General features: G+C 39.8%; 1 protein-coding gene across 1 annotated transcript; it reads right to left on the reverse strand.

Moving 5' to 3' along the window:
- Window positions 1-20,137: 20,137 nt before the first annotated feature.
- Window positions 20,138-22,361, reverse strand: LOC147615526 (protein ROOT PRIMORDIUM DEFECTIVE 1-like). The gene has a single exon (XM_086779626.1). It carries the CDS (start codon window positions 22,264-22,266, stop codon window positions 20,497-20,499), a length of 1,770 nt encoding a protein of 589 aa, XP_086635752.1. The 5' UTR covers window positions 22,267-22,361; the 3' UTR covers window positions 20,138-20,496.
- Between the last annotated feature and the right edge of the window lie 2,495 nt (window positions 22,362-24,856).

The following is a 24,856-nucleotide window of genomic DNA, read 5'->3' on the forward strand; positions in this document are numbered from 1 at the left end:
CTTAATGTAGGCATGGGTAATAAAAAATCAGCAAATTCTCATTAGGCTAATGCCTCAATTTATAGAGTTTACATCCAAGCATCCAATCCCACTGATTCTCCTTGATTCACTCCACCTCTTTTGCTTGATTCTCTCCACCTCTTCCCAGAATATCTCCACACCTCCTAAATCTTCTCATGCTACCCTTTATTCTCTCCCAGTAGATACTTCTCACCTTTTCATAGGTTCTCTCACATTTATAGATTCTCTTTTACAGCCTCTTACCAAGGGCTTGTTCTTGCACACACCCCCTATTAACTTGTATATTTCAACACCTCCCCTCAAGTGAATACTCCTAGCACATCTGGACCCTATACCAAGTTTCCTTCTTACTTGATAGTCCGCGACCAATGCCTCAAGTCCCTAAACTCATAGTCCTTGACACTCTCTCTCTCTCAGAGATTTTCACATGGCTCCTCACTTATTGGAGCCTCACATCTTCTCTTGTCTTCAGTCTTCTTGTCATGGTAGCTTCTCTTCACGCATCCACGTCTTCCTTCAATGCTTCGTCTAGCTCTTCTTCTCGGTGTTGATCTTCCTCTTGGAAAGAGATGTTCTTCTTCTTTCATGGCTGGGGCCATGAGCTTGACCATTAGTTCTTGCTCCATGTGAGCAACATGTTTTAATGTATTGTTGACAGTTCTTTTGGGCTTTTGATGTTTATCTTGTGTCATTATGCAATGCAAACCCAAATCTATGCGGGAGGTCTTGCCTCTTGCCTTATTCTGGACAAGGGCAGTGTCTGATCCCATTTTTACAATGATGTAATCACCCATGTGTGTCCAATACATAATGCATATAGCATTCATTCTTATGCACATTCCCAAATGCAACTATGGCTGTAAATAATCTTGAATTTGAGTGTGATTTGCAGGCATTAACCAAGGGGTAAATACAAGATGATGATTACCACAAATTTATCAGCATAATTTTACCATAAATTATATTAGATCAAGGGTAACAAATCTGTGTACGGAATGGTTGGAGTATCAAACCATCTCTGAATTGCAATATGAAGTTATAGGGATCTGTATGAGATACCTAATGGTTAATTTGAACCCTCAATTGTACCAAAATATAGTGATTAGTACTGATTAATCACTAATTAGTAAATTAATCCTCTGTTTTGTGTGCAAAAAATAGATTATGCGGGGAGTCCAGATCTGAGGCCTTAGAGTTCAAATGAGTTCAAATCCTTTCAAGGCCATCAATAGCAAGTAGTCTAGTAGAGGATTAAGCTAAAAAACACAAGATTTGACCAAACATTAAATCCTTAATATCTATTTTACCAAAGTCACCTGCAAATTTGATGAAGAGCTTGGATCTCACTATAGACTTGATCAAGTCAAAATCTGTCTTCATCAACTTGTAGAGCACCCTTGAAAACCCCTAGGGCCAAGAGGAATTAGAGATATTTGATCTGGAGAAGAAGACATTTCATTTTTTTCCTCAGAAAAATGGCACTTACTAAATCGCGATTTTCGTGAGGTTCGCTTGGCAGTTTGATGTGCCGATTTGATGGGCTGGACTGTGGGAGGCTGGCTATGGTTTCCTAGAAGTACTTGCCCTAATGTTGCTCCTGGAGGGAGATCAAGCCCCTCCAACCACTGGCTGGGGGTGCAGAGAGCTAGTTGAAAAGAGGTAAAAATCTTAATTATCTACTAATCCTAATTAGATAGGTGATTAGCAAGATAATGGGCTCACAAATTGATGGATTCTAGGCTAGGCTCTGATACCATGTTAAATTTACAGCAATGTGATGAGCTATGGTGGATCAAATGCTAGAATCAACATCATTAAACAAAGAGATTAGATGATAAATAAGACATGATTAGTGAGCAATTAACTGATAGCTTAATGTAGGCATGGGTAATCAAAAACCAGCAAATTCTCATTAGGCCAATGCCTCAATTTATAGAGTTTACATCCAAGCATCCAATCCCACTGATTTCTCCTTGATTCACTCTCCCAGTAGATACTTCTCACCTTTTCATAGGTTCTCTCACATTTACAGATTCTCTTTTATAGCCTCTTGCCAAGGGCTTGTTCCCGCACACACCCTATTCACTTGTATATTTCAACATTGGAGCCACTTCACGAATAGTTGGTGATGCAGTAATGGGAACTCTAATGTTTACAGACATGATAAAATTCAAGGGGGAGAAGAAGACTATTTGAGCAGACAAACCTCTTCACCAAGGAGAAGAGGAAAATGCTGCTAATTGTTGTCATAGAAGAGAATTTATCTATGTGATAGTAGACCAGGTGGACTCTGTAAAGGTAAAGGATGCAACGATAGACTTGGAGCATGATATAGAAAAACAACTAGTAGAAATGGAAAAGGAAACTCATGATACAAAGTGGGCTATTAGGAGACTTTTCGTTTTACCTTGAATTCTCCTCAAGTACTGGGTCTCATCATGATCCAGTCTGCTGACTTCTTGAACCATTGAGAGATCCAATTGCCATCAGCATCCTTCCTATTAAAAAGCTCCACACTTTCAATGCTGTAGATGTGTTTTCTCCTAGAGCTCATCTACAAAGTGAAAAAAGAACATTATTACCATTTCATTGGGCTCAACAATCTAAATAACGAAAATAAAACTTTAAAGAAATGTTGTGAACCTTGCACTCCGTTTTCCTTGTAGTCGAGTTGACAAATAACCTTGTAAGTTTTCACAAATGACATCATGGTCAGGAAGATTAACGAACATAACAAACAAAATAAAATCACAAAGAAATCATGATTAGCAAAAAAGTAGCTTAACGAATTTTCCTAGACTATTAAGATGGAATAAAAAAGAGGCCGAGAGAAGAAGAAGAAGAGATGAAGCAGATATGGCGAAAATAAGTGACACCATGCTCTTGGTTTTGGAGGCTATTTCCCTACCTTGTTCAAAATCAACCCTTGTGTCCAAGGAGTCCAAGTCCTCATCTAGGTCCCTAATGAAGACTGTCTCTTGAGGCGTCCCAAGATTTATCTTTTTGGTTTCCTTTATTTTCCCATTCTTAATTGACTTTTTTCCCCTATTTTTCTTCTTCTTTTTAGATTCCACTACTGAGGCCATAGATCGTTGCTCAAGAACATGTTGGTTTTGGCCTTGTATAGCTGGGTGATGGCATTCAATGGTGTGTGATCTAGATGTGTTAGGATCTGCCTTTAAGTTTGATTACTTGCCCCAATCATGTTTAGGGGTGTGATGATGGGTCATGTTTGTGGGCTTATCACCACAATCTTGTTGGGGCAGGCCTTAATTGAATGATCTATGCCACAATGGTTACAAGTAGCTGGTGGCATGTTTGAGGGAACTGCTTGGTTGAGATGAGGAAACTTTAAAGGGTATTCCGAAACTCGATGGGGACCTTGATAGTGGTAACACTGAAGAGGCAGTCTTCTAGTTGTGGCATTAATGTCCCGGTCCCTGTCCATCAAGTAAGTTGGTAGACTAGCTTAAGTCGATGGGGACCTTGACAGTGGTAACACTAAAGAGGCAGTCTTCTAGAGTTGTGGCACTAATGTCTTGGCCCCTGTCCATCAGGCAAGTTGGTAGACTGGCTTGACTCCCCCTCTCCCATCCACCACATAATAGTCTGGATGAAGCTCTCTAGAGTCCTCAGCGACATGTGAGGTACTATCCAAGTCAACCTCGTATTCTAAACACTCATAAGGTTCCTTGAAACCTATTTGATTCAATGGTGTGATTCTCGAGGGTGGAGGTTGAGGTCCCAAAACTGGTAAAGGTAACGACACATTTTGTGCATTGGAAATTCCCCTTTGCAACAAAAGGTTGTTATGTCATTTGGTCAATATTGGGTTGAGATGTTACCATAGGCATTATGGCTCGTGGCTATGATGGGGCCGGTAAAGCCAACTATTGAGGAATAAAAGAATTAGAAAGGGTTTGTAAACATGTGCGGCACTGTGAAGACTCATGACCATAACGTCCACAAAAAGTACAATTACCATTTTAGTGTGCCCTTAGGACTGGATAATCAAATGTCCTTGTCAACAGATTGAGCGCACCATTGAAGCTCTCTCCTTGGGTACATATGTACATTTTTGGGGACTCTATTGGTCTTCATTCCCTCTTGGAGTGCTTTCATGAAATCTATGAAATTCATCTTTGCCGCGTGCTAAAGTGTTACCTTTAGCAAGGGGTTTAACTGTGGAAGTGCTATGTCCCGTGACTCTGAAAAAGCAATAGATTTAGAATCCATTTCTTTAGCTCCCTTGTCCATGAGATTTATCTTCAAGTTGGATGGCATTTGTTATGACTTCATCCCATGTAGTGATCCCTCTAATGACTAAGCCATTATAGATCACTTCATGGTTAAGCCCATGGATGAATCTATCCAACAATTGATTATTCAAATAGTGTTCATGTGGAAGGAAACGAGATTTCAAATGCTTGAGAAGGCGAATGAAATCTCTAACCGATCCCTCTTCTTCCCTCTCGGCTTTGTGTAGCTGTGAAGCTACACCCCATAAGACTCCTTCACGCACAAATTGCTTCAAGAACAATCTCCTAAGAGCAGTGAAGTTCAAGCGTTCCTCCACCACCCTGAGAGTTCTATACCAAGATCCCCAGCCTTACTGTCTAATGTTAGACTAAAGGAATTGGTCTTGGAAAGCTCACTTCATTCTCCTAGGGCCTCACACACTTGATCAAATACTTCCAAATATCTCCTAGGATCACCATGTCTAGTGAATTTATGAGTTAACTTGGCTATCTGTGCAGCCTTTCCATGGACTGTCAATCACCATCTCTCACAATAGGTGCTATGCTTTCTATTACCGCTCTTCCCAGGGCCTATGCACAAAAGTAATTGGGTTTGTGGGTAGAGCTGGTGCTGGCATAATAGGAGCAATGATAGGAGTAGGTGGAGGTGCAAGATGTGGCACTACTTGAGGATGTATTGGTCTAAACCTTCGTGGGGGGAGATGTGCTACGTAAGGGATGTGCCCTACTCGCATCCCGATAGGTACTTTAGTCATGTGTGCATTAGGTGTGCAGCTAATCTCGTAGAAGGAGTTGGTAGCACACTCACTCTAGGGAAGGGATGTTTCATGGGTGCACTAGAATGAGATGTGACCCCTCTAGGAATGGTAATACTAGATATGCTAGGCGCAGGGGGCTCCATGTGTGAATTGTTGTTGGTTATCGTGATAACCGGGCATGTGGCTCAAAGGCAATTTTGCATCAGTCATCACATAGAAGCCATAGTTGGTGTGATGCTTGCCACTAGATGAGGCAATGTACTAGTATTGTCTTGGGCAGGGACAACTCTAAGATCTAAGAAGGTGAAACTCATGCTAGTTTTCCCTTGAGTCCATGCATGATGGCCTTGTGGGTTAGAAGATGTGGGTTGGTGATCCATGGTATAGTAGGGTGATACTACAAAAGTAGGATCCGTTGGGCTCGCAGGAGGTGTCACCATTTCGCTCATTGTGGGCATTCTTACTTTGGAAATCCCAACTTGCACCATGGGTCTTTGGATCCTTTCATGTTCAATGACCCTATATATGCAATTGCAGATATGCATATATATGCAATCCGTTGGGCTCACAACAAGAGGTGTAACCATTTCGCTCATTGTGGGCATTCTTACTTTGGATATCCCAACTTGCACCATGGGTCTTTGGATCTTTTCATGTTCAATGACCTTATATATGCATCGCAGATACCCTGCAATCATTGCTCCTCTATTGTGGCCCCAGATATGGATTGGACAATCCCTTCCCAACTAACACCATAAGCTTGGCCCATGGCAAAATCCACAAGAGTTTGTTGAGGTGTCATACTCCCAATCATTTGTGAGAAGACGTTGATCCATGATTTGCAAGCCTAGCTTTTTCCCTGAGGTAGACGCAATGTTATTTCTTATGTCGCGAGCACTACCTGCACAGTCCTGGTTTGGAACTCATTTTCAATGTATTAGGCTACTAATCGTTGTTGTATCAAGCAAGGTCTCTTCTTCCTTTGCTCTAGTAGCTTAGATCAATGCCCTCTACCGTCTGCACTTCTTCTAATGCCATACCATCGGGCATAAGCACTTACGCATGGGGTGGTTCGATTGTCACAGTTGTAGCAGCAGCAGCAGGTGCAACATGAGCTATATGGACATGGATATCAATGTGAACCCTCCTTGCTTGCAATGTGAGACTACACCAAGCATCTCTCTAGAGTTAACCTAAACTCCTCCATCATATGGTCTATAAGTCGTAAGATTTGGTTCAGAGGTAGCGGTTGAGGTCGAACCTCTTAGGTAGCTAGCTACGCGCTCAAAAAGACTATTAGGTGGCTTAATTAGTGAGATTTGGTTAGGGTTCTCGCTTCTTGGGACTGGGAATCCTTCCATTGAGTCAAAATCTGATGATGTACCACTGCTAGTATAGGTCCTTGTACAATGCTAAACTGGGTTCCGATCGAAGGTCTTAAGCCGAGTGTGTAGGGCTCATACAAACCTAGCTCGATAGATGTACTATTGTCTATATGGGTCTCTAATACACGCCCACATTGTAGGTGCATGTGATTATATGGTGAAAGAAGGTCCTATAGATGTCTCAGACAAGTTTGTAAACTTTTTTTAAATTTAAATTTTTTTCTGAAATTTTTTTGGATTGGCCAAAGTTTTTCCAAAACACATCTTTTGTGTTTCTTAACCCGTCTGGCACTAGAAATAGTGTATTTTTTTCGGGTCAGTCAAGCACTGCAAGTGCTAGCTCCCATAGTTAAGCTTCTTAACTATCTAAAATTACAATTTTTTGGGTGTCACCACACAAGTTGTGTCAACACGATCGCAACAGCCTAAAACATATATTAGGCAAGTTTTTTCGAGCACTTTCTGATATATATATATATATATATATATATATATATACCTCGTACCTTTTACCTTTCCCCTTTTACCTTTTCACTTTTCACTTTTTACTTTTTTTTAAATTTTTTTTTAACTTTCTACGTTTTTCTATTTATTGTTTGTGTTTCACTTTTCAGCTTTACCGAAAAGAGGTTTTCCTAGAATCTTTGACTTGGGGACCTGCACGTATTAAATGCATCCAACCCCTCAAAACAGACCTTTGGACTTTTTTTGGCTAGTGGCCTAAAAGCCTACACGCATTAAATAATGCGGCCGGCCAATCAAGATGCCTCCACATTAGGGAAAGGATTAAGTGTAATTCACTCACATTAATTACACTAATGCAAAAAGGTAGAAAATACAAAAAACATAGAAATTTATGTGTTTACCAAATCCTCCCCTAATTTCTGTTATTATCCCAACTTCTCTACATAAGGAGTCAAATTTGGGATAAACACTATGCTAGGAAACCGATTTTGTGGTTTATTACATCCAATTCTTTCAATTTAATGCTCAATTGACTATTTTTTATTTCAAAATTGAAAAAAATGCAAAAACCAAAAAATGCAGAAATCACAAATTGGACTTGAAAATGATATGTGGGAGAAGAATTAACCTAAATTCACTAATTGTAGCACTCACAAAAAATGAAAAACAAAAAGAAATTGAGAAACATGTAGGAATTGCAAAAATCGCAGATTTCAACAACAATGCCACAAATGGACACATTTTCAGCAATTCATTTCTACCCTTCTTGAAAAAATAGAAAACAAAATTATAACATAATTCATTCATACACACACACAGGAAGCCCTTGCACCATATAAAGAGTGTAGGAACTAGCCAAAGGTCGTGGGGCTTTGCCCAACCGCACCTCAGAGCATAAAACAGCTCAAACCGCAAGAAGCTAATCTACCATAACCTAGCCCACAATTGCATAAGCAAGGTGTATCACCCACCTTGTGAATGCTTGTGCTCGGACTCTCGTAGGAGACGATGTTGCCATGCAACTCCACTCCAATGCTGCTGCCACACTCCAATGGAAGCTTGACCCTCCGCTCTCTCAATCTCCCTCTCTCACATGCACTCACACATAGATAATGAGTATATAGTTTCTCTAATTGCAGTAGGCAAGCAAGCAAAATACAAAAGAGAGCAAGAGAGTAGAGAAGAAGAGCACTCTATTAGTTCCATATAAGAGAGTGAATGGTGAGACTACAAAATGACCCTTAACCTTCACACCTTGGGTAGCCATACTTAAAAATAGGTCCATGGCTATCCATGGTTGCCCAGGCTTGTGCAAACACTTAATGTAAGAATACAATCTCCATAATTAATCTTGTGGTGCACCTTTCATAGACAAGCGGTGATCGCACACGTAAAATATACAATGTCAAATATTTTTAATGTCAATGGGGCCAAATGAAGTAACGGTTGCCAATGGATGGCGTCGACGCTAGAGAGGTGTCCAATAAAGGTTAACAATGTCCATGAGGCACTATATTTTACTACCATATATTGACAATGACACCTTATAGACACCTCATTGACAATGCCACCTCATAGACACCTCATTATTGATAATTTTGTTGTGTTGGGGAGGAAGAAGAGAGGGGATGAGATGTTGTTGCTTATTGGTTTGGTAGAAGTTTTTTCACAAGAGGGAAATGGTGAGTTGTTGGGGAGGAAGAAGAGAAGGGATGAGATGTTGTTTCTTGTTGCATTGGGAAGGAAGAAGAGGGGGATGAGATGTTACATTGGGAAAAGGATGAAGAGAGGGGATGAAATGTTGTTTCTCGTTGGTTTGGTAGTTGCCTTCACAAGAGAGACATAAATCTTCTCCATATATTTAAAATCTCCCATATCATACTAGTATATACTAATACTTGCTTTAATTATTATTTTTACAGTTTACATCTTCATGGTGGGCGAGAGCAAAGGAAATCAGATTAATGCTCAAGAATCTTGTAGAGCTTCCCCCTGATCTAGATTCACCACCACCACCACATAAGAAGAAAAATAAGATATTGAAAAAGAAGGGTTTGCCCACAATATTTCCATTGAGATCTCCACATAGAAGAAAACTACAAAAGTGCAAGATAAGAAAGGAAAGGCTAAAGTGATGCATGTTGTTGAAAAGGAGTCTAAGTCAACTAAAGAATCCACAGGGACCAACTAGCCATAGCCAGAGCCTAAGGAGTAGAAAACTACTGAGAACAAGAGATTTTGTTCTCATTCTTTGTATCTAGCGAACTTGTACATATACCCTCGACACACACACACACACACACACACACACACACACACACATAATAGATTACTATATATTGAGTTTTGTTTTTTGTTTAACATTGATCATGTTTTCTTATATCTTAAATATAAGAAGGTTGAATGACTATTGAGTTCAGTTTTTTGTTCAACATCAATCACCTTGTCTTGTGTCTTAAATATGACAATATTAAATCTAGAAGACAAGATAAATGTCTACAAAACTATCTTGTATTAAGAACTAAACTTCAAGATTACAGAAGGGAACACACATTTCACAATTTTCAGATTTTCTTACCAACATAATACCATCTACCTTAAATTTGAGGTTTGATGGTATGCTACCTAATATAAATTCCAAGGACTTGCACACATCCTTCAATATCCATTTTGCATTGATAGAGGTAAATATGCTATCATCATCACTCAAGTTGATCTTTATGTCATACTGTACCAGTTTTTCCTCTGAATCCAATGGCATCCAAGTCTCTCCACTCTTTTTCCATTATTTATACTCCAAGCCGATGTACAAGGTTTGTTGAGAGATGTTATATGCCATCACCATAGAATCAATGTAAGAATTACACTTTATAAAACCACCCCTATGGAAGACTTTAGTCATTTTCCATTCCTCTCCAACCGCATTATCCAAGTTAGTCTCAGATATATGTCTAGACATCCATATTGCTTTTTCCCATTGCATGTTTGTTTCTCAAAACATGCCATCAATACATAAAGAGGTATAAACCATGATGATAGTTTAATCCTTGAAATCCTTCCTACTTTCATAGACTTCTGAATATCCAAGACAATCTTTGATTTAAATGCTAATAGTATGCCTTTGTCTAAAAAATACCAATCGAAAGAATCTAGACTTGGTATTGGTAAATTCTCTAGTCTTCCATAGGCCTCTGGTCTTGCAACAGGGACAATATACTTAGCATTGTATAGAAATATATGCTTGTTAATGAAAAAAGAAGATGGTTGATCAAAAAATAATACTTTCTTAAGATCAGCATCATGCATAGCTTCAAAAGTCCCGAGAATGACTCCATAAGTTGACACTCAATGCTTGTTGATGGATAAACATCTATCACATATACAACACATCTAAATCAACCCTAGAATCATAAATAACATAAATTGACTTATAACAAAATCTTATAATGAGCTTGTAATGCAGATGTTGGATGTGCAAGTCTTTTCTTGTGTACACATGCATCTTTTTCTTCTGCCCATCTTTAGAATCATAAAGAACATAAATCAATTTATTAAAAATCTTACAATGAGCTTGCAATGCAGATGTTGGAGTAGGACAGGTTAACTAAAATGGCAAAGTTTATTGCCACGAAGAAAAATGTTAAGACGCTAGAGTTGGCAAAACTCTTTATTGAACATCTCTACAAGCTATATGGCCTGCCCGCAGATATAGTGTCGGATAGAGATAGAAAGTTCAACAGTCATTTTTGGAGGGAAGTCTTCAAAAAGTTGGATACTACTCTGAGTATGAGTACGGCAGATCATCCGGAGTCTGATGGTCAAACTGAAAGAGTTAACCAAATTCTAGAGGATATGTTGCGTTCTTATGTTAGTAAGAAGCAATCTAATTGGGAAGAGTACTTGCCCTTATTGGAGTTTGCCTATAACAGCTCCAAACACTCAGCGGGGCGGATTGGATTTACACCATTCATGTTAATGTATGGATTCCAGTCGAGATCTCCAATGGCTATAGGCCTAAAAAAGGAGAAATTTCCTTGAAGATATGAATGATATGCTCAGAGCCGCACGTGAGAGCATTCATAGTGCTCAGGATCGCGCTAAAACTTATACGGATAAAGGACGTAGAAAGGTGACTTTGTATTCCTCAAGGTTCCTGTGTGAGGTCAGAAACCATGAAAATGAGAAAGTGTGATAAACTTTCTCCGAGATATTGTGGTTCTTTTAAAATCCTTAAGAAGATTGGGAACGTAGCATATAAACTTGAGTTACCGAAGAGTTCTCAAGTCCATCCTGTCTTCCATGTCAGTAAACTGAAGAAATCAGTTCACGGGTTAGAGAACGCAGTTTCTCCAGAGATTTTGGTGGACTTGATAGAGCCCCCAAAGATACCACATGAACTTGAAAAGATTCTAGGGTATCGTGACAGACAAACCCGACATAAAGTGTACCAGGAGGTGCTTGTTAAATGGACAGACAGGGATGAGGAGGCAGCTACTTGGGAATGCCGTAGTGCAATTTCCAAGAGGTTTCCCCAGTTTGTTTTCGAGGACGAAAACTCTTCTCTTAAGGGGGGAGTAATGTCACGTAGGCTATAACGACAGACCGGATGGCCAACGGGGCTTTAGCGTCAATGCCTTGGCCGGAGCGCCGAGGACGTGGCCATCCGGGGTTCAATGGGAGAGGATGCCCATGCGGAGTCATGGGCGGCCAGGCTAGTGTGAACGGCATGCCACACACTATACAGCCTGGGGGATGAGGGGCAATCCTCATTCTTCCTCTGTGGCTGGGTGGTGAGCCAAAGGCCGTCCCCTCCTGTGTGGTAGCACCCGTAGTAGTGGCGCTACGGTGATCTAACAGTGTGTGTGTGTGTGCGTGCACACAAACACACACACACAAAATTTGTTATGACTAAGACGAGTACACAAAACATAGAAAGGATGTGTGTACTATGTGATATGTGACATGTTTCTCCCCATGCTTCCACAAATGCTTTTGTGAAATTTATCACTACATAAAAGTTTGGTTTTCTGATATGAAACTTTTTTTCCTTATCAAGTGGACACCTTTGTCTCCAAATTTTGGCTCTTGAAAGCCTCATTATTAAATCTTATTCTTGATCTGTAGTGCATTATTGAATCTTACTCCTGATGTGAAGTGCATGCATGGAGCTATTTCTAATTTTCCCACTGAATGATACTTTTCCTAGAACATCATGTGTAGTTCTGAATTTGGCTTCGTATTTGTGATCTTTAGATTGCCCCCCATGTATACCCGTGCTATTCAACACTTCCTCTACCGTCTTCACATAGATAGCAATCACATTGTGTATGCAAGTTCAATTTGTGATTCCAAGATCTTGTCTAAGACGTGTATCTCTATATACAAAGTACAAAAGTGCATCCCATCCCATAAATGTTTAAAGGGCGGTTGGCTTCTAGTTGGCTTTCACCTTGCTTCTAGTTGGTGGGGCATCTTACTCACATTCTAAAATTCCACTCCCCTCATTTTTATTGGAGCCTTTGTCTTTCTTTTCTAATGTAGCACATTGCAATAATATGTTGAATATTCTTGTGCACACCCATTTGATTATTTTGTTCTACAAAGACGTTAGAATTTCTTGCATACTCAAGAAAATTGGACAAGGATTGGTTCCATTTCCATCCATGCTACACTTAAACATTCTAACAAAATCCTAGAATAACTCACAATGTTCCATTATTTTAAGCATCTAATGCATATAGAATTTTCTCCCAAACACCCATGTGAGAGTTATGTGGCTTTGTTTGGAAAATTTAGATGCACCAAGCCACCGAATCGCTTTTCTTTGACTATACACTAAACTCTCTTTCACCTTTGTATCACCAGCATGAGCCATTGCACCTTTCATGAGTGTATCAGGAGTGTAACACATATACATTCTAGCTTGTGGCCCTTCACATTTTGACATGTATCGAACTTACTAAAAGCAATTTTTGTCCACTTAAATTAGCCTTGAACTTGTAAAATTGGAACATAGCACAAGTGTATCAAATCAAGAAAAATGTTATTAAACTTTGTTATACCCAAATGGAATCACATCCTTTATCCCATGGTGTTTAATCATTATTGTTTCAATGTATATACACCTTCCAACTAAAATCTGTACGACCTCATTGCTAATATATCTAGAAAACCTCACTTATTAGTCTTGGAATAAGCAAATCATGCACATCACTTAGTTTTAAGAGTGTTTTCAACAACATGGAATATGGCTCTTGGTGGCAATATGGTAAACTTTTTAAATCCTTGATAACTTCATTTAACACAACTAACTTTTTAAATCCTTGATAACTTCATTTAACACAACTAATATGTGCTTTATCTAGGTCAGGCGGTTGGAGAATATCAATCGATTTAGAAGACTTTTGAGGTTTATCAAATTTTTAAATCCTTGATAACTTCATTTAACACAATTAATATGTGCTTTAGCTAGGTCAGGTGGTTGGAGAATATTAATCACTTTAGAAGCTTTATGAGGTCTAAGGAGTGTTGTTACCCTTTCCCACCATTGTAATCTTCTTGGAATATGGCTTCATATTCTTGTTGCCAATATCGTATAACTTTTTTAAATCCTTGATCACTTCATTCAACACAAATATCCTATGCTCTTTTCCATATGCATTTGAATTCTCTGGGTCTAGAATTTTCTCAACTTGCCAAGATGTGAGTCTATTTTGTCTGATTGCTTGAACCTTTAACAGATTAAGGGCACGCAATGAAGTTAACAAACTCTCAATTTTTGCCAAAGTGAAGCATCAAGCCCCAATCAATGATTCCCACCCTTGGAACATGATTCTTCATGAAATCAATCATAACATTGAATGGGCGCAAGCCAAAATGTGTTATCCCTGCTTTGTGAACATCTTTTAATGCATCTACCAATGCATGTATAATGTTACGAGTAGCTTCCACAAATATAGGAAGTCTTGCTAGGTCCAGCATCATCAATGATTGGATCTGCCCCTTGGTCTTTGATCACACCTTTGTGTTACAACTTCAATATAATTCACCTTTGTGTTACAACTTCAATATAATTCACCTGAATGTATCATGCTTGAATGGAATTTGCATCATCATTTCTCTAATACTCCCCCCATTGAAGTAAGGAAATTTGGTGATCCATGAGGCTTGACACATAAAACCGATGCATCTAACAAGTACATTCTTTTTAGATTTCTCCTCCTCCAACAATAAGCTAACAAGCTCCTGATAGGTAAGGGTGACCTTCACCATTTCCTTGTCAAGAATGATCTCATCAATGTTGAGAATCTATTCTCTTAAATCCTATAACTTGGTTAAGTGTTCATTCATGGAACCCTTCTCTTGCATTTTTTCATTATTATCAGGTTTCCTTTTGAAAATCAACTTGAGAATCATTTTTAGCATAATACGTAGTCTCTAAAGTTTCCAAGCAAGTTTAGATGTTTTGCAAAGGACAAATACGTGAACTAATTGACCTTTTTTCAAACAAAGCAATTAATGCGCCAAAGCTTATGCATAATTAGAATCTCACCTTCTGTGATCAACAATAATTTGAGGGACCCCGTGGAGGAGTAGCAATAGCAAATATGCCAAGATGGGACTCATCACCATTGAGACAAGACCCCATAAACCCTTAGCAATAAGCGCATTTCTGACCATGAAACTCCAGAGGGAGTAATTTGACCTATCTAACTTGTCTTCTTTTGAAAGAATATAAAACAAGTCATTAAAGGAGTTGGTGGCTATACTTGACTGCTACTATACTGATGAATATGAGAAAGAGAGATGCTGAAAATAGCTTAAAATGAAGTCACCCAGTTTATCAGAGTCTACTAAAAATCTACAGACAATTAAAGCTTGCAGTTGAATCTGCGAACTGAAGTCCTTGATTGGATGATTAAAGTCCTAGATTCAGACGATTTTTGAATCATATGATTAAAGTCCTAGATTCAGACGATTATTGAATCAGATGATTGAAGTCCTAAGTCCTGGATCAGTCAATTGAAGTCCATGGTTGAATCAAATGATTGAAGTCTACACTAAAACGAACGGCTAAAGAGGTCGAATTGCCAAAGAAATTAAATCACCGATTAAAAAAGTTGAATTATCTCCGATCAAAAGATTGAATTGGACAATTGAAAAAAACTCTGATGCTGATTGAACTGGTCGCGAGGATCGAATTGAGCGATTGAAGAAGTTAGATTGCCGATCAAATTGAACCTGAATTGCACGATTGAATCAAGCACAATCCCACGATTTATGTAGTTGAATCAGTTGTTTATAAAAGTTAGATCATGGAACGAACTAGACCCGCTCTCGGTGTGATTGCAAAGGGTGGATCCGGGAGATTGAATTGAACTTGGTCAGAAATTACAAAGATTATTTCCATGTGTCTGGTTATCTATACTGCCATGTTTTTAACTCAAGGTAGTGATTGATGAATTAACGGATGATTCGATGGCATGTGTTTTATCTACTACCACTGATATTCTCTACATCGGCCTCTATATAGGTAGTATTCCATATGAGGAAGCCTCTACTCCATGAGCCCCTCGTCAACTACCCTCACCAAAGGAGAAAAAGGCTTCCATTTCCAAAACTTGTCATTAACCACCACCACTCCTGACAAAATAATAATGAAGGTCGTCCACTACACTTAACAAAGACAAATCCATTGAAGAGATCTCAACATCCGTAGCCCCTCTGTTGAAAACCCAAGCCTCATCATTGACACTACCAAACCCATAAAACCTAATGCTTCCTTTAAACATAATGCTAAGAAGGGTACCAAAATTTTACCCCATTGAAGAAGGTACATCTACCACACAAATTATTTTCACGCCACCTTCTTTAAGGAATCAAAACATGGGTAAAAATACAGCTTCTTGTAGCTCAAGGCTACTATGAGGGAAGCAATTCAATTTTGCTACCTCACCAACCCAGGCCACTCACAATGCAAATCTCAAAAGTCTAGAAATAAGAATACTAAACTGTCTCTTCCATGGAAACCCAATAAAAACCTCTTTTAACTCAAGTGTTGTGGGCTCAAAAGAAATTGTTGCTAGCTACAAAGGAACTGCTAAAGTGTGGATTCCAAAGAAACCCATAAAACCCCCTAAGCGTTCACAAAGGAAGAAACTTCAATAACCGTGGCACCAACATCCAATCTAAAATATTCAAAAAAGATGGGTGCCGCACATGCCTACTCCAAGCTCAAGGATATATCGATGGTAATTCCATCATGTGGATGTCTAAAGTGTAAGAATACACAATAGAGAAAGCTAGATCAACATAATACAAAGCATTGAATTATAGAAAGAAGTGAAGAGTAAACAATATTACTGCTTGCAAAAACTTGAGTACAAATTGACGGCATCTGCGCACGCGTGTGCTATAGGTAAGGAGATTTGATGGTGATCTAGACAGACTCTAGATGGAGGATGTATTGCTTACAAGAGTGCATGAACACAATGAACTCAATGATAAACTAAGGCTTCTAAACTAGTCCCTATATAGTACCCAAGGTGGGCATAGACATAGTTCAACCACGTCATGACCAACCCACAACTTGGTCTAAAATGATCAACTGACCACATCATCTGACTGGGACCATATTAGTGGCACGGCTCCCACAACCATTTGAGACCATTTGGCCCCTTAAACGGGCCCCACAACCTGAGAATAGTGTGTTCTTGGTTTATTGTCCAGCACTCACTAAGCACGCATCCTACTTGTAGAGTGCCAAGCTTACATAAGCCGTCTCCTAACCATCTAGCCACACTTGGCCACCATGTCTAAATTGGGAATTGCCTGGGTGCTCACCACAATGGCTGCTCCTCATAAAGGGGTCTTACAAAATAGACTACATCAATCACACTTGCCGAAACAACACGAGGGTAGAGCATTGAGCAAATGCTTTTCCAACATAAAGTAATAAAGAACAGGAAATCCTCACCATCATCTTCAATTACAAGAAGCACACCAAAGTCTCACATGGTGTGGAGGCCAAACCACTAGCAACAAGAAGACTACATGAACACTCTCCCAACAATGGACAAGGTGCAAGAACCTACTTGCACTCCAATTAACAAGGGCAAGCAACAAGATCCCTCGCTTATTGCCTCAACACATGAAGAGCTACAACTCCAAGCTTCAACATCCTCACATATCACATCCACGATCACCAACAACAAGACTTCTTAACAAAAGTTACTTTACAACAACACCAAGAGTTTGCTTGAGTCACTTTATGCAAACATATAAAAGCATATGGGATGAAGAATACATGGATAGGTCCTCCTTAAGTTCAATGTAGAATCCTGCACAACAGAAAGCATCACCAAAGAAGCTGACATCTTATAGGTTGCTTCAATGTATCAACAACAGCGAGATTCCTTATCTCGTTCTGATGATCAGGTCTACGTTTCTCCTGACCCCCCCTCCCCCTATCGCTTCCCCATCTCGTCTCCTCCATTGCTAACAAGACTTAGAATCCCGCTAACTTCACAATAAGAATTGTAGCCCTGCTTATGATTGCCAAAAAAAAAAGTGAGCAAAAATATATAAAAACAAAGAAAATTTTGCTTAGGTACTTCTGCCAATCACTAACCTTTTCATCTACTAACTAGCCGTCCACATTCCTTATGGAGGAACAATGACCATTAAACATTCACTCCATATCAAATGCAACCATAACACAACTTCTTTATTCGCCCCATAAAAATGTCTTCTGACCTATGACACCAAAAAACGTAATTATGAAAAGCATGAAGGTCTTGAACCGAATTTGTGGTCCAACAAAAGAAAGGAAAGTCCTACTAATTAGCTCGAAGAGCTAGGATGCCAAGCATCAAATACATCCATCTTCATAGCAATTTGAATTTGTTTTGGACTTGGACTTATGTTTGATTTGGATTCGTAAAAATAAATATTTAATGAGGTTTTTACCCTCCTCTTAAATTGCTCCACTTGCCTTCTTCTCAAAACTTTGGCTGATTTTGCATTGTTTTGCTTGAGTTGCATTAGAAGCAAATTCCTTTGCAATCCATATCTTTATGCCGTTCAGCTTTGTTTGATTGTTTAAGAACCCCAATCTTATTGGATTTGCAAAGTAGGTGATTACCGCATGAGTACCTTTGTCATAAACTTGAGCAAATAGTTACTCCCAATTGATCATTAGCACGGCTCCACCTAGTTAATCATGTAATTGTCCCTCCTCATTTCCATCTGTGTGTCATCCTTCAAGCAAACTGCATGTGTGGATCTAAAGAGCCTTTGACTACCTTAGCTCGATCTTGGCTTTGACAATTGCCAGGTATAAAATACGGCCGTCTGGATTTGCCTCCATAGGTGAGTTTTAGGGATAATGATATTGTCCAATGTGATCCATAATATTCATAGGAAGAGATCTTGCAACCAAGGTTGAAAACTTTTCAGATCCAAACGAGATTAGAGTATCTGGCACTCCTAAACGCTCACTTGAAGCTGGTAACATGGCTCCTTACTTTTGTTCCAGCTAGTGCTTACAAAAAAGGCTTGTATCTGAGAGAGAGAGAGAGAGAGAGATACAAGCTGTGCATCTTTGTTGAGTGCAAGAGGATCACACATTTCTATTAAATACAGGATATAATGGCAAAAGCCAACACAATAGATTGCAAAAGCTTTCATTTTATGCTCCCTGCATGAGTTTAAGGTAGAGAAAAGCACCTAATTAGCCGTACATGTGGGTGTGGCACTACTGCTCTACGGCCTGCCTGAATGGATGCACCAATACAATACCGTACAGACAGCAGCGGCAGCAATAGGCGGGGAGATCAGCCCTAGCTGGGGTACAAGAGTGAATTGCTACACATCAGATCACCCTAGGGCTGCATCAAGGTTGACTTAACGCAAACATTTGAACCGCATCAAGTGGGTTGTGTCAGACCTGCAGAGTGCACGTGTGGGCTAAGTGCTCATGTAAATTGATCACACTTATGGAGGGACTGAGTGTAAGCTTGGTGGTGCATGAAGCCTTCGGCAGCTTATTGATTAGCAGGATGGCACGTTGAGCTGCTGTTCTGATGAGCCACCAGTAATCTTCTTTTCTGCCCAAAGCCAAATGCCAGATTAGTAAAACTGATCCTGGCACTGCTGTCACAAGTTGCAATGCCATCAGGCAGGAAGACCAAGCCACCTTCAGGCGAGTACCAAATTGCGACCACAGAGGGATCTACTCAGAAAAAAAAAAACTGCATGAACTACTTCTGTTCAGGTGCAGGTACTCCGCATTCAGAGTCTCTTACATGTTCATCAATATATTGCTGCATAAAACCTCTTATATTACCGATCCATTTGCAATACAATAATCGACAGTTCATAACAGGGGATTAAAGACATGCTTGCTATCTAACAAGGCTGTGTAACACATATTGCAATCACCATCATTTCGAAAAACCATAATCCTTCCAGACAAGCTGTCAAGAACTTGAACTTACATGCGTCCTCAGCAAAAACAAAAACATGATGCTATGGATAAGCTTACCATCTTCAAAAAATTTACAATTTCACTGCACACAACGGCAAATTGTAGGTAGAATCAGTGTAGGCAGTAAATATATTGTCTCTTCTCCTAGACTTCACCAATGATCCACGATAGAGGCCATATATGCCATATGTGATGCATCCTTGCATGGACCTGATAAAGGTATTGTTAATGATTCATGGGTCGTGCAAGGGGTAACAGAGTGAACACGGGTTAGCAGTTGACTATTGGAAAGCCAGTTAATAATCCAATAAAAGCAGGGTTATTAATAGGGCCCAGGACCTATACAAGTGGGTGGGCGTGCATTTAACTGTGCGTGTAGCCAGTGTATGTCTGCATACAATCTAGCCCATGAGACATATAAGACTGCCGCAGCCCCCTGGTTGCCTGTATGAGACCAATAGTCATCTGTGGGGCAAATGATTTGGGAGGACTTGCATTGCCTCTACTCTGGATGCAGCGTGGTCCCAGTTGCCTACATGAACCACCATCAATTGGCATTCTGTTCAAAGTTGTGTGCTATTAGGAGCTGCTAATAATTACTATCTTCATTCTCTATGAAAAGAAATCAGCCATAGCAGAATCTGGAAGGCTCAACTATAATCTCACAAAATGAAAAAACAGGTATTAAGACATACTATGTGATCTGTCAATCACGACACTAATAATCCTAAGACAGAATTGCTCAAGGAAATTACAAAACCATAAGAAAAGGCTCAATATGACATAGCAAGGACTCTTGGAAAAGAGCATCCTCCATTGATACACAGTTTCTTCTGATGATTCCCTTGATGATTCCCTTGTTGACAACTCAACATGCACCGAGTTGGCTGTATCAAATGTCTATGCCTGAACACTTGGCTACAGGCTAAAATACAGAAGGGATTATCCCCTTGGTCTTAAACATTTTAAAATCCTACCTACATGTGTGATTCCAAGAAATTCTCTGTCTTCATCATTGACAGAGCATAATCCTTAAATTTTGTACCACCATTATACATAAAGTAGCCATCCCTCTTGGAAGAGATCCTCAAAACTTTTTCTAGTGGGGCGCTACACACCTTTTACCAGATTGCCTTCCTTTGGGTCCTGTGGGTCTTCATAGAAACTATCTTCTTTTCATCTTCTTCCTTTGCAGCATCTCCATCAAACTCATCCTCTGAGCCACCTTCATCACATTCAGAATCCACGAAATCACTGCCACTTGCAGCTGAATCTGCTTCATCCTCATCGATGTCTTCTTCTGAGTCAACATCATCTTCAAGAGCTGTGCCCTCCTTGTGTTCTGCTCTAGCCTTTTCTTTTTGACTAGCACACAATTGTGGCCCATCACGAACCATGTCAGCATATTTAATCCTTAGGCGCACAAGAGGATGATTTTCGATGAGCTGAGACTGCTGATACCCTTCCCTCAAGAAAACAGTCTTAACATTTCCTTTGAGACTGAGGTAGAAGATTCCTGGAAAGCGGTTAACAAGCTTGCCAATGCTCTGGGGCAGTCCGAACTCCTCTCGAAACCGGCCAAGGACAAGCATGAGAGCTTTCTTTTCAATCGTCAACGACAAAACCTCATGGAGGATAGCCGCAATTCTCTTCTCTGACATTGCCGTGCCAATGTTCACCCAGCTATAATCTTGGTATGGAGAGACATAGGGGAGCTTCTGCCATCTTTCCAGAAGCTCGAGGTTCTTCTTCTTGAGAAACATGCCAGGGGAGTGGGTAACTTTAAAAGCAAGAGGCTGCCCTCGGGTTTCAATCTCACCAAAGCCAGCCTTACGGGCCTCTTCTTTGGCCCTCTTCTCAAGCTCAGATATGGCAAGCTTCTCGTCCCATGATACTAGTTCTATAAATGGTGATGGAGCATTACCGATAACGCGGAAGAACTGTGGATAAGAAGGGGCTAACCTGGTTGCAAAATCCTCTGGAAAACCAAATGCTTTCCTTGCGAAGTCGATCTTTCCGGCTTTAAGGCGGCGTTCCTTGGACATCATCAGCAGCTTTCTGAGCTTGAGAACTACCTGATCTTCTGTTTCCTTGTATATCTGCTTCTCCTCTTCAAGAAGATCCACCATAGCTTTAGTTAGCCTGCACCATTGCTGCTTCTCACGAGGTTTTGTGAACATTTCAAACATGTTGGGGTACCTTCTGATGAAAGCTCTTACGCCGATGCTCTTGGTACTGAGGCCTATGTGTTTGCGTTTGATTTCCAGATACCTAACCCTGATGGCGTGGTTCTCCTGCCTCAGAATCAGGTCCCTGATCTTGAAGATGGGCCGCAGAAGCTTATCCCTGTCTGCGTGAGCGTCCAGCGAGCGATCAACCTTCAATATGATCTTGGGAGTCGACATGAAACGCTTCTGCACACGGCGAAAAAGGCATTGGCCCCATGATGGGCAATGTGACCTTCGTAAGGAACGCTCTGCAAAGAAGGCCTTAGGGTTTGAAAATGCAGGGTTATGTGAGCTGCTTTGCAGGGAAAGTTCTGCAATAGCGTTTGGGGGTGCGGTTTGCTGCAAGCTTTGCAGGAGAAGCTCTACGGAGATGGATTTAGGGTTAAAAGATACAGCTAGCTGTGAGCTTTGCAAAGAAAATTTAGCAGAGAGGCATTTAGGGTTTGGGTATGCAGATTCCTGTGCGCTTTGCAGAAAAGGATTTAAGGTTGCAGATAAGAATTTAGAGTTTACAGAGGTGTCTGAACTTTGCTTTGCAAGGAAGAATTTAGGGTTAGAAGATGCAGAGCGCTCTGAGCTTTGCACGGGCAGCTCGGCAGGGATGACTTTAGGGTTAGGGAAGGTGGATAAATTTCGTAGCTTAGCAAGGAATCGCAGCGCCATGCTCTCACGAATTCGTTAGTGTGAGCTCGAAACATCTGGTAGGGTAGGGTAGGGTAGGGTTTTCGCTTAAACCCTTCTTGAGATGAAGGTTTTATTGAGAGGACGGTTTTTGCTTCTCTTGGACATTAAGAGATGAAAATGTTTTATTAACCTTGAGTGAAGAAGTTTTTGGTAAACTCAATCATCTAATATTACCATGTGATATATTGTAGTATTATATTGCAAGGTTTCATTAAGGGCGTTCTCCTCGACCGAACCCCTAGTTATCACCTATACTTAAATTTGCCTCTAAGCGTGTGTGCGTCACCAGTTGTTTGCTCTCATCTCGGATAAGAGTTTAGTTTGGAAGGGTAGTGATGACAGGTTGGTTTGTTGGGTAACTCTCTCCAACTGAGGATGCCAGCTTATGCCTATTGTACTTCTGTATATATAGTAATATATGCAAAAACAAAAGCTCCACACAAGGTAATTGTAATTCATGTTTTGTTTTGGACGTTAGGGTAGCTGGGCCACTATATAAAAACCTCTACAGACACACGATTAAGAATCCCAATGATTATACCATCAAAAGTTTGCCTGATTATGGAGAATACCTTTGAACAATTTGTTGGAGCATTGAGTTCCGGGAGCATGGAGATTTAAGAGCACCAAAAGAAGAAGAGCAAGGAAAGATCACCTATCTCTAGTATCTATTCCAAAATCATTAAAACAAGAGGATCCACCTGACACATTTATATCAAACTTAATCCTCATTAATTATGGACTAATTATGTCTGGATTATCTCATCAAATCTCAACCCTTATCTCATTTTAAATAATTTACAAATAAAAAGAGATGGAGAATAATACTAAATTAGTACTACAAAGGGTTATTTCAACAAATGGCTACTACTTTCTACCCATGTGATGCTGTGATTGAATTCATAAACAAACTTAGCAATATATTTACGTGTAGTAGGCCAAAAGAAATCTCTGGTAATTATTTGCAAAGTAAATAATGCTCCTCTATGACCAACGAAAGGTGGTTGATGAGATTCTTCAATAATAGCTTGCCTAAATGGTTTAGTAATGCATAATCTCTTTTGGAAGTTATCTTTTTGAAAAGCAAGCTTTTTCTAATACATATAAATATGGGTGAGTGGTATTAGGGTCACACTCATCCAGGCGAGATTCAACCCAATCTTGTGTCAACGGTGACCTCTTCTCTATTCTCCATCTCTCTTTGTTTATTGAGGTTTATGCTTTTAATTTGTGTAAGTATGCTCTAATTTTTTTGATTAAGAATTATAGTTCCTTCTCTAAGTGTCATAAAGGTCCTAACAGTGGTATCAGAGCTTGGAGGACACTTCAAGGAGAAGAATTTTTGAAGAAAAATTCAAAAGCAAGGTTTACGGAGCAAAGAAGGCCAAAGATTTGCTTTTTGGATAATTACTAAAGACTCAACAAATCAAAAGAGAATTCTTACGAGAAAAACAAAGGCCATGCATATTTGCATGTCTCAGCATGTACTGGCTTCCTGTATGCAGATACAGGCCTACAACTTACAGCCACTGTAACTCTCTGGTTTTTCGCTAGAATATAGTCGAGTTGATACTTAAAATTACGGGAACAGGCCTAGTCTACAAGTTCACACGAGCTGTTTTGCTAAATTCGGTCGTATGCAAAAGCCAACCTACTTTTGAGATAAAGCCGTTTTGCTAAATTCGGCCGTATGCAAAAGCCAACCTACTTTTGGGGATCTCTATCATAAAGATGCTATTTTTATCACAAATTTATTTTCTTTATATTTTTTAATTGTTTGGAGAAAGTTCACTCACATAACTCTCATCTCATCAAGAAAGTTCACTCACATAACAATCCTCCCGGTTAAGAAAGCAACTGTCCTCAGTTATGTAGCGTGCAAACTTAGTCGTGAAATTTGACAAAAGAAAAGTCTAACAAACCAGCAGGGTTGTGCACATGGTACATTGGAAAATGAGAAGATTATACATTACCAATAAAATGTGGTTTAGCAAGTCCTACCAAAACCATCAACAAGGTATGCATGTTGTTAATTTTTTTCCAAAAAAAAAGGTTGGTAAGAAACATATCCGTCATACCAAAAGCCTGGTATTGTTGTTGAAATATCAACCATCTCGATCCATTGTCTTATATTCATGCCATATTCAACCTAGCTAATGAGCAACACATGCTCACACTCTCGCCAACTATACCAATTCTCCACCATCACACAATTAGCAGCTCATAGCTACTAACACCCGGCAGCAATCATGAGTACTAACCCATACTCAAGTCCAATTATCTCTAAGCCATGGGTGTCCCCAATGATCCCAGAGAATGATCAAACACACCAGACCAGTGCCTCCTTCCCGAGAAAACAACTATCGTCTAGTGTGTGGTTAAGAGAGTAGAAAAGGAGGGGAATTTAACAATCATATGTGCTTCAATATGTTTCTGCAAAATAGCATAAGCACTATAGTTCAAATATTAATACGTTAGTCCATAACCCACATCTTTGATTTTCTTTCCCCAAGCATGTGAAAGATCTTGTCCTTGGCCTATAGCTCTGATACCACTATTACTACAAGAC

Source organism: Cibotium barometz, chromosome 40 (assembly GCF_041138505.1).
Source record: "Cibotium barometz isolate CiBa-2024 chromosome 40, ASM4113850v1, whole genome shotgun sequence".
Lineage (NCBI taxonomy): Eukaryota > Viridiplantae > Streptophyta > Polypodiopsida > Cyatheales > Cibotiaceae > Cibotium > Cibotium barometz.

What these genes read in the sequence shown, in the direction of transcription:
- LOC147615526 (XM_086779626.1), bottom strand. Translation starts at nt 22,266, where the DNA reads ATGGCGCTGCGATTCCTTGCTAAGCTACGAAATTTATCCACCTTCCCT.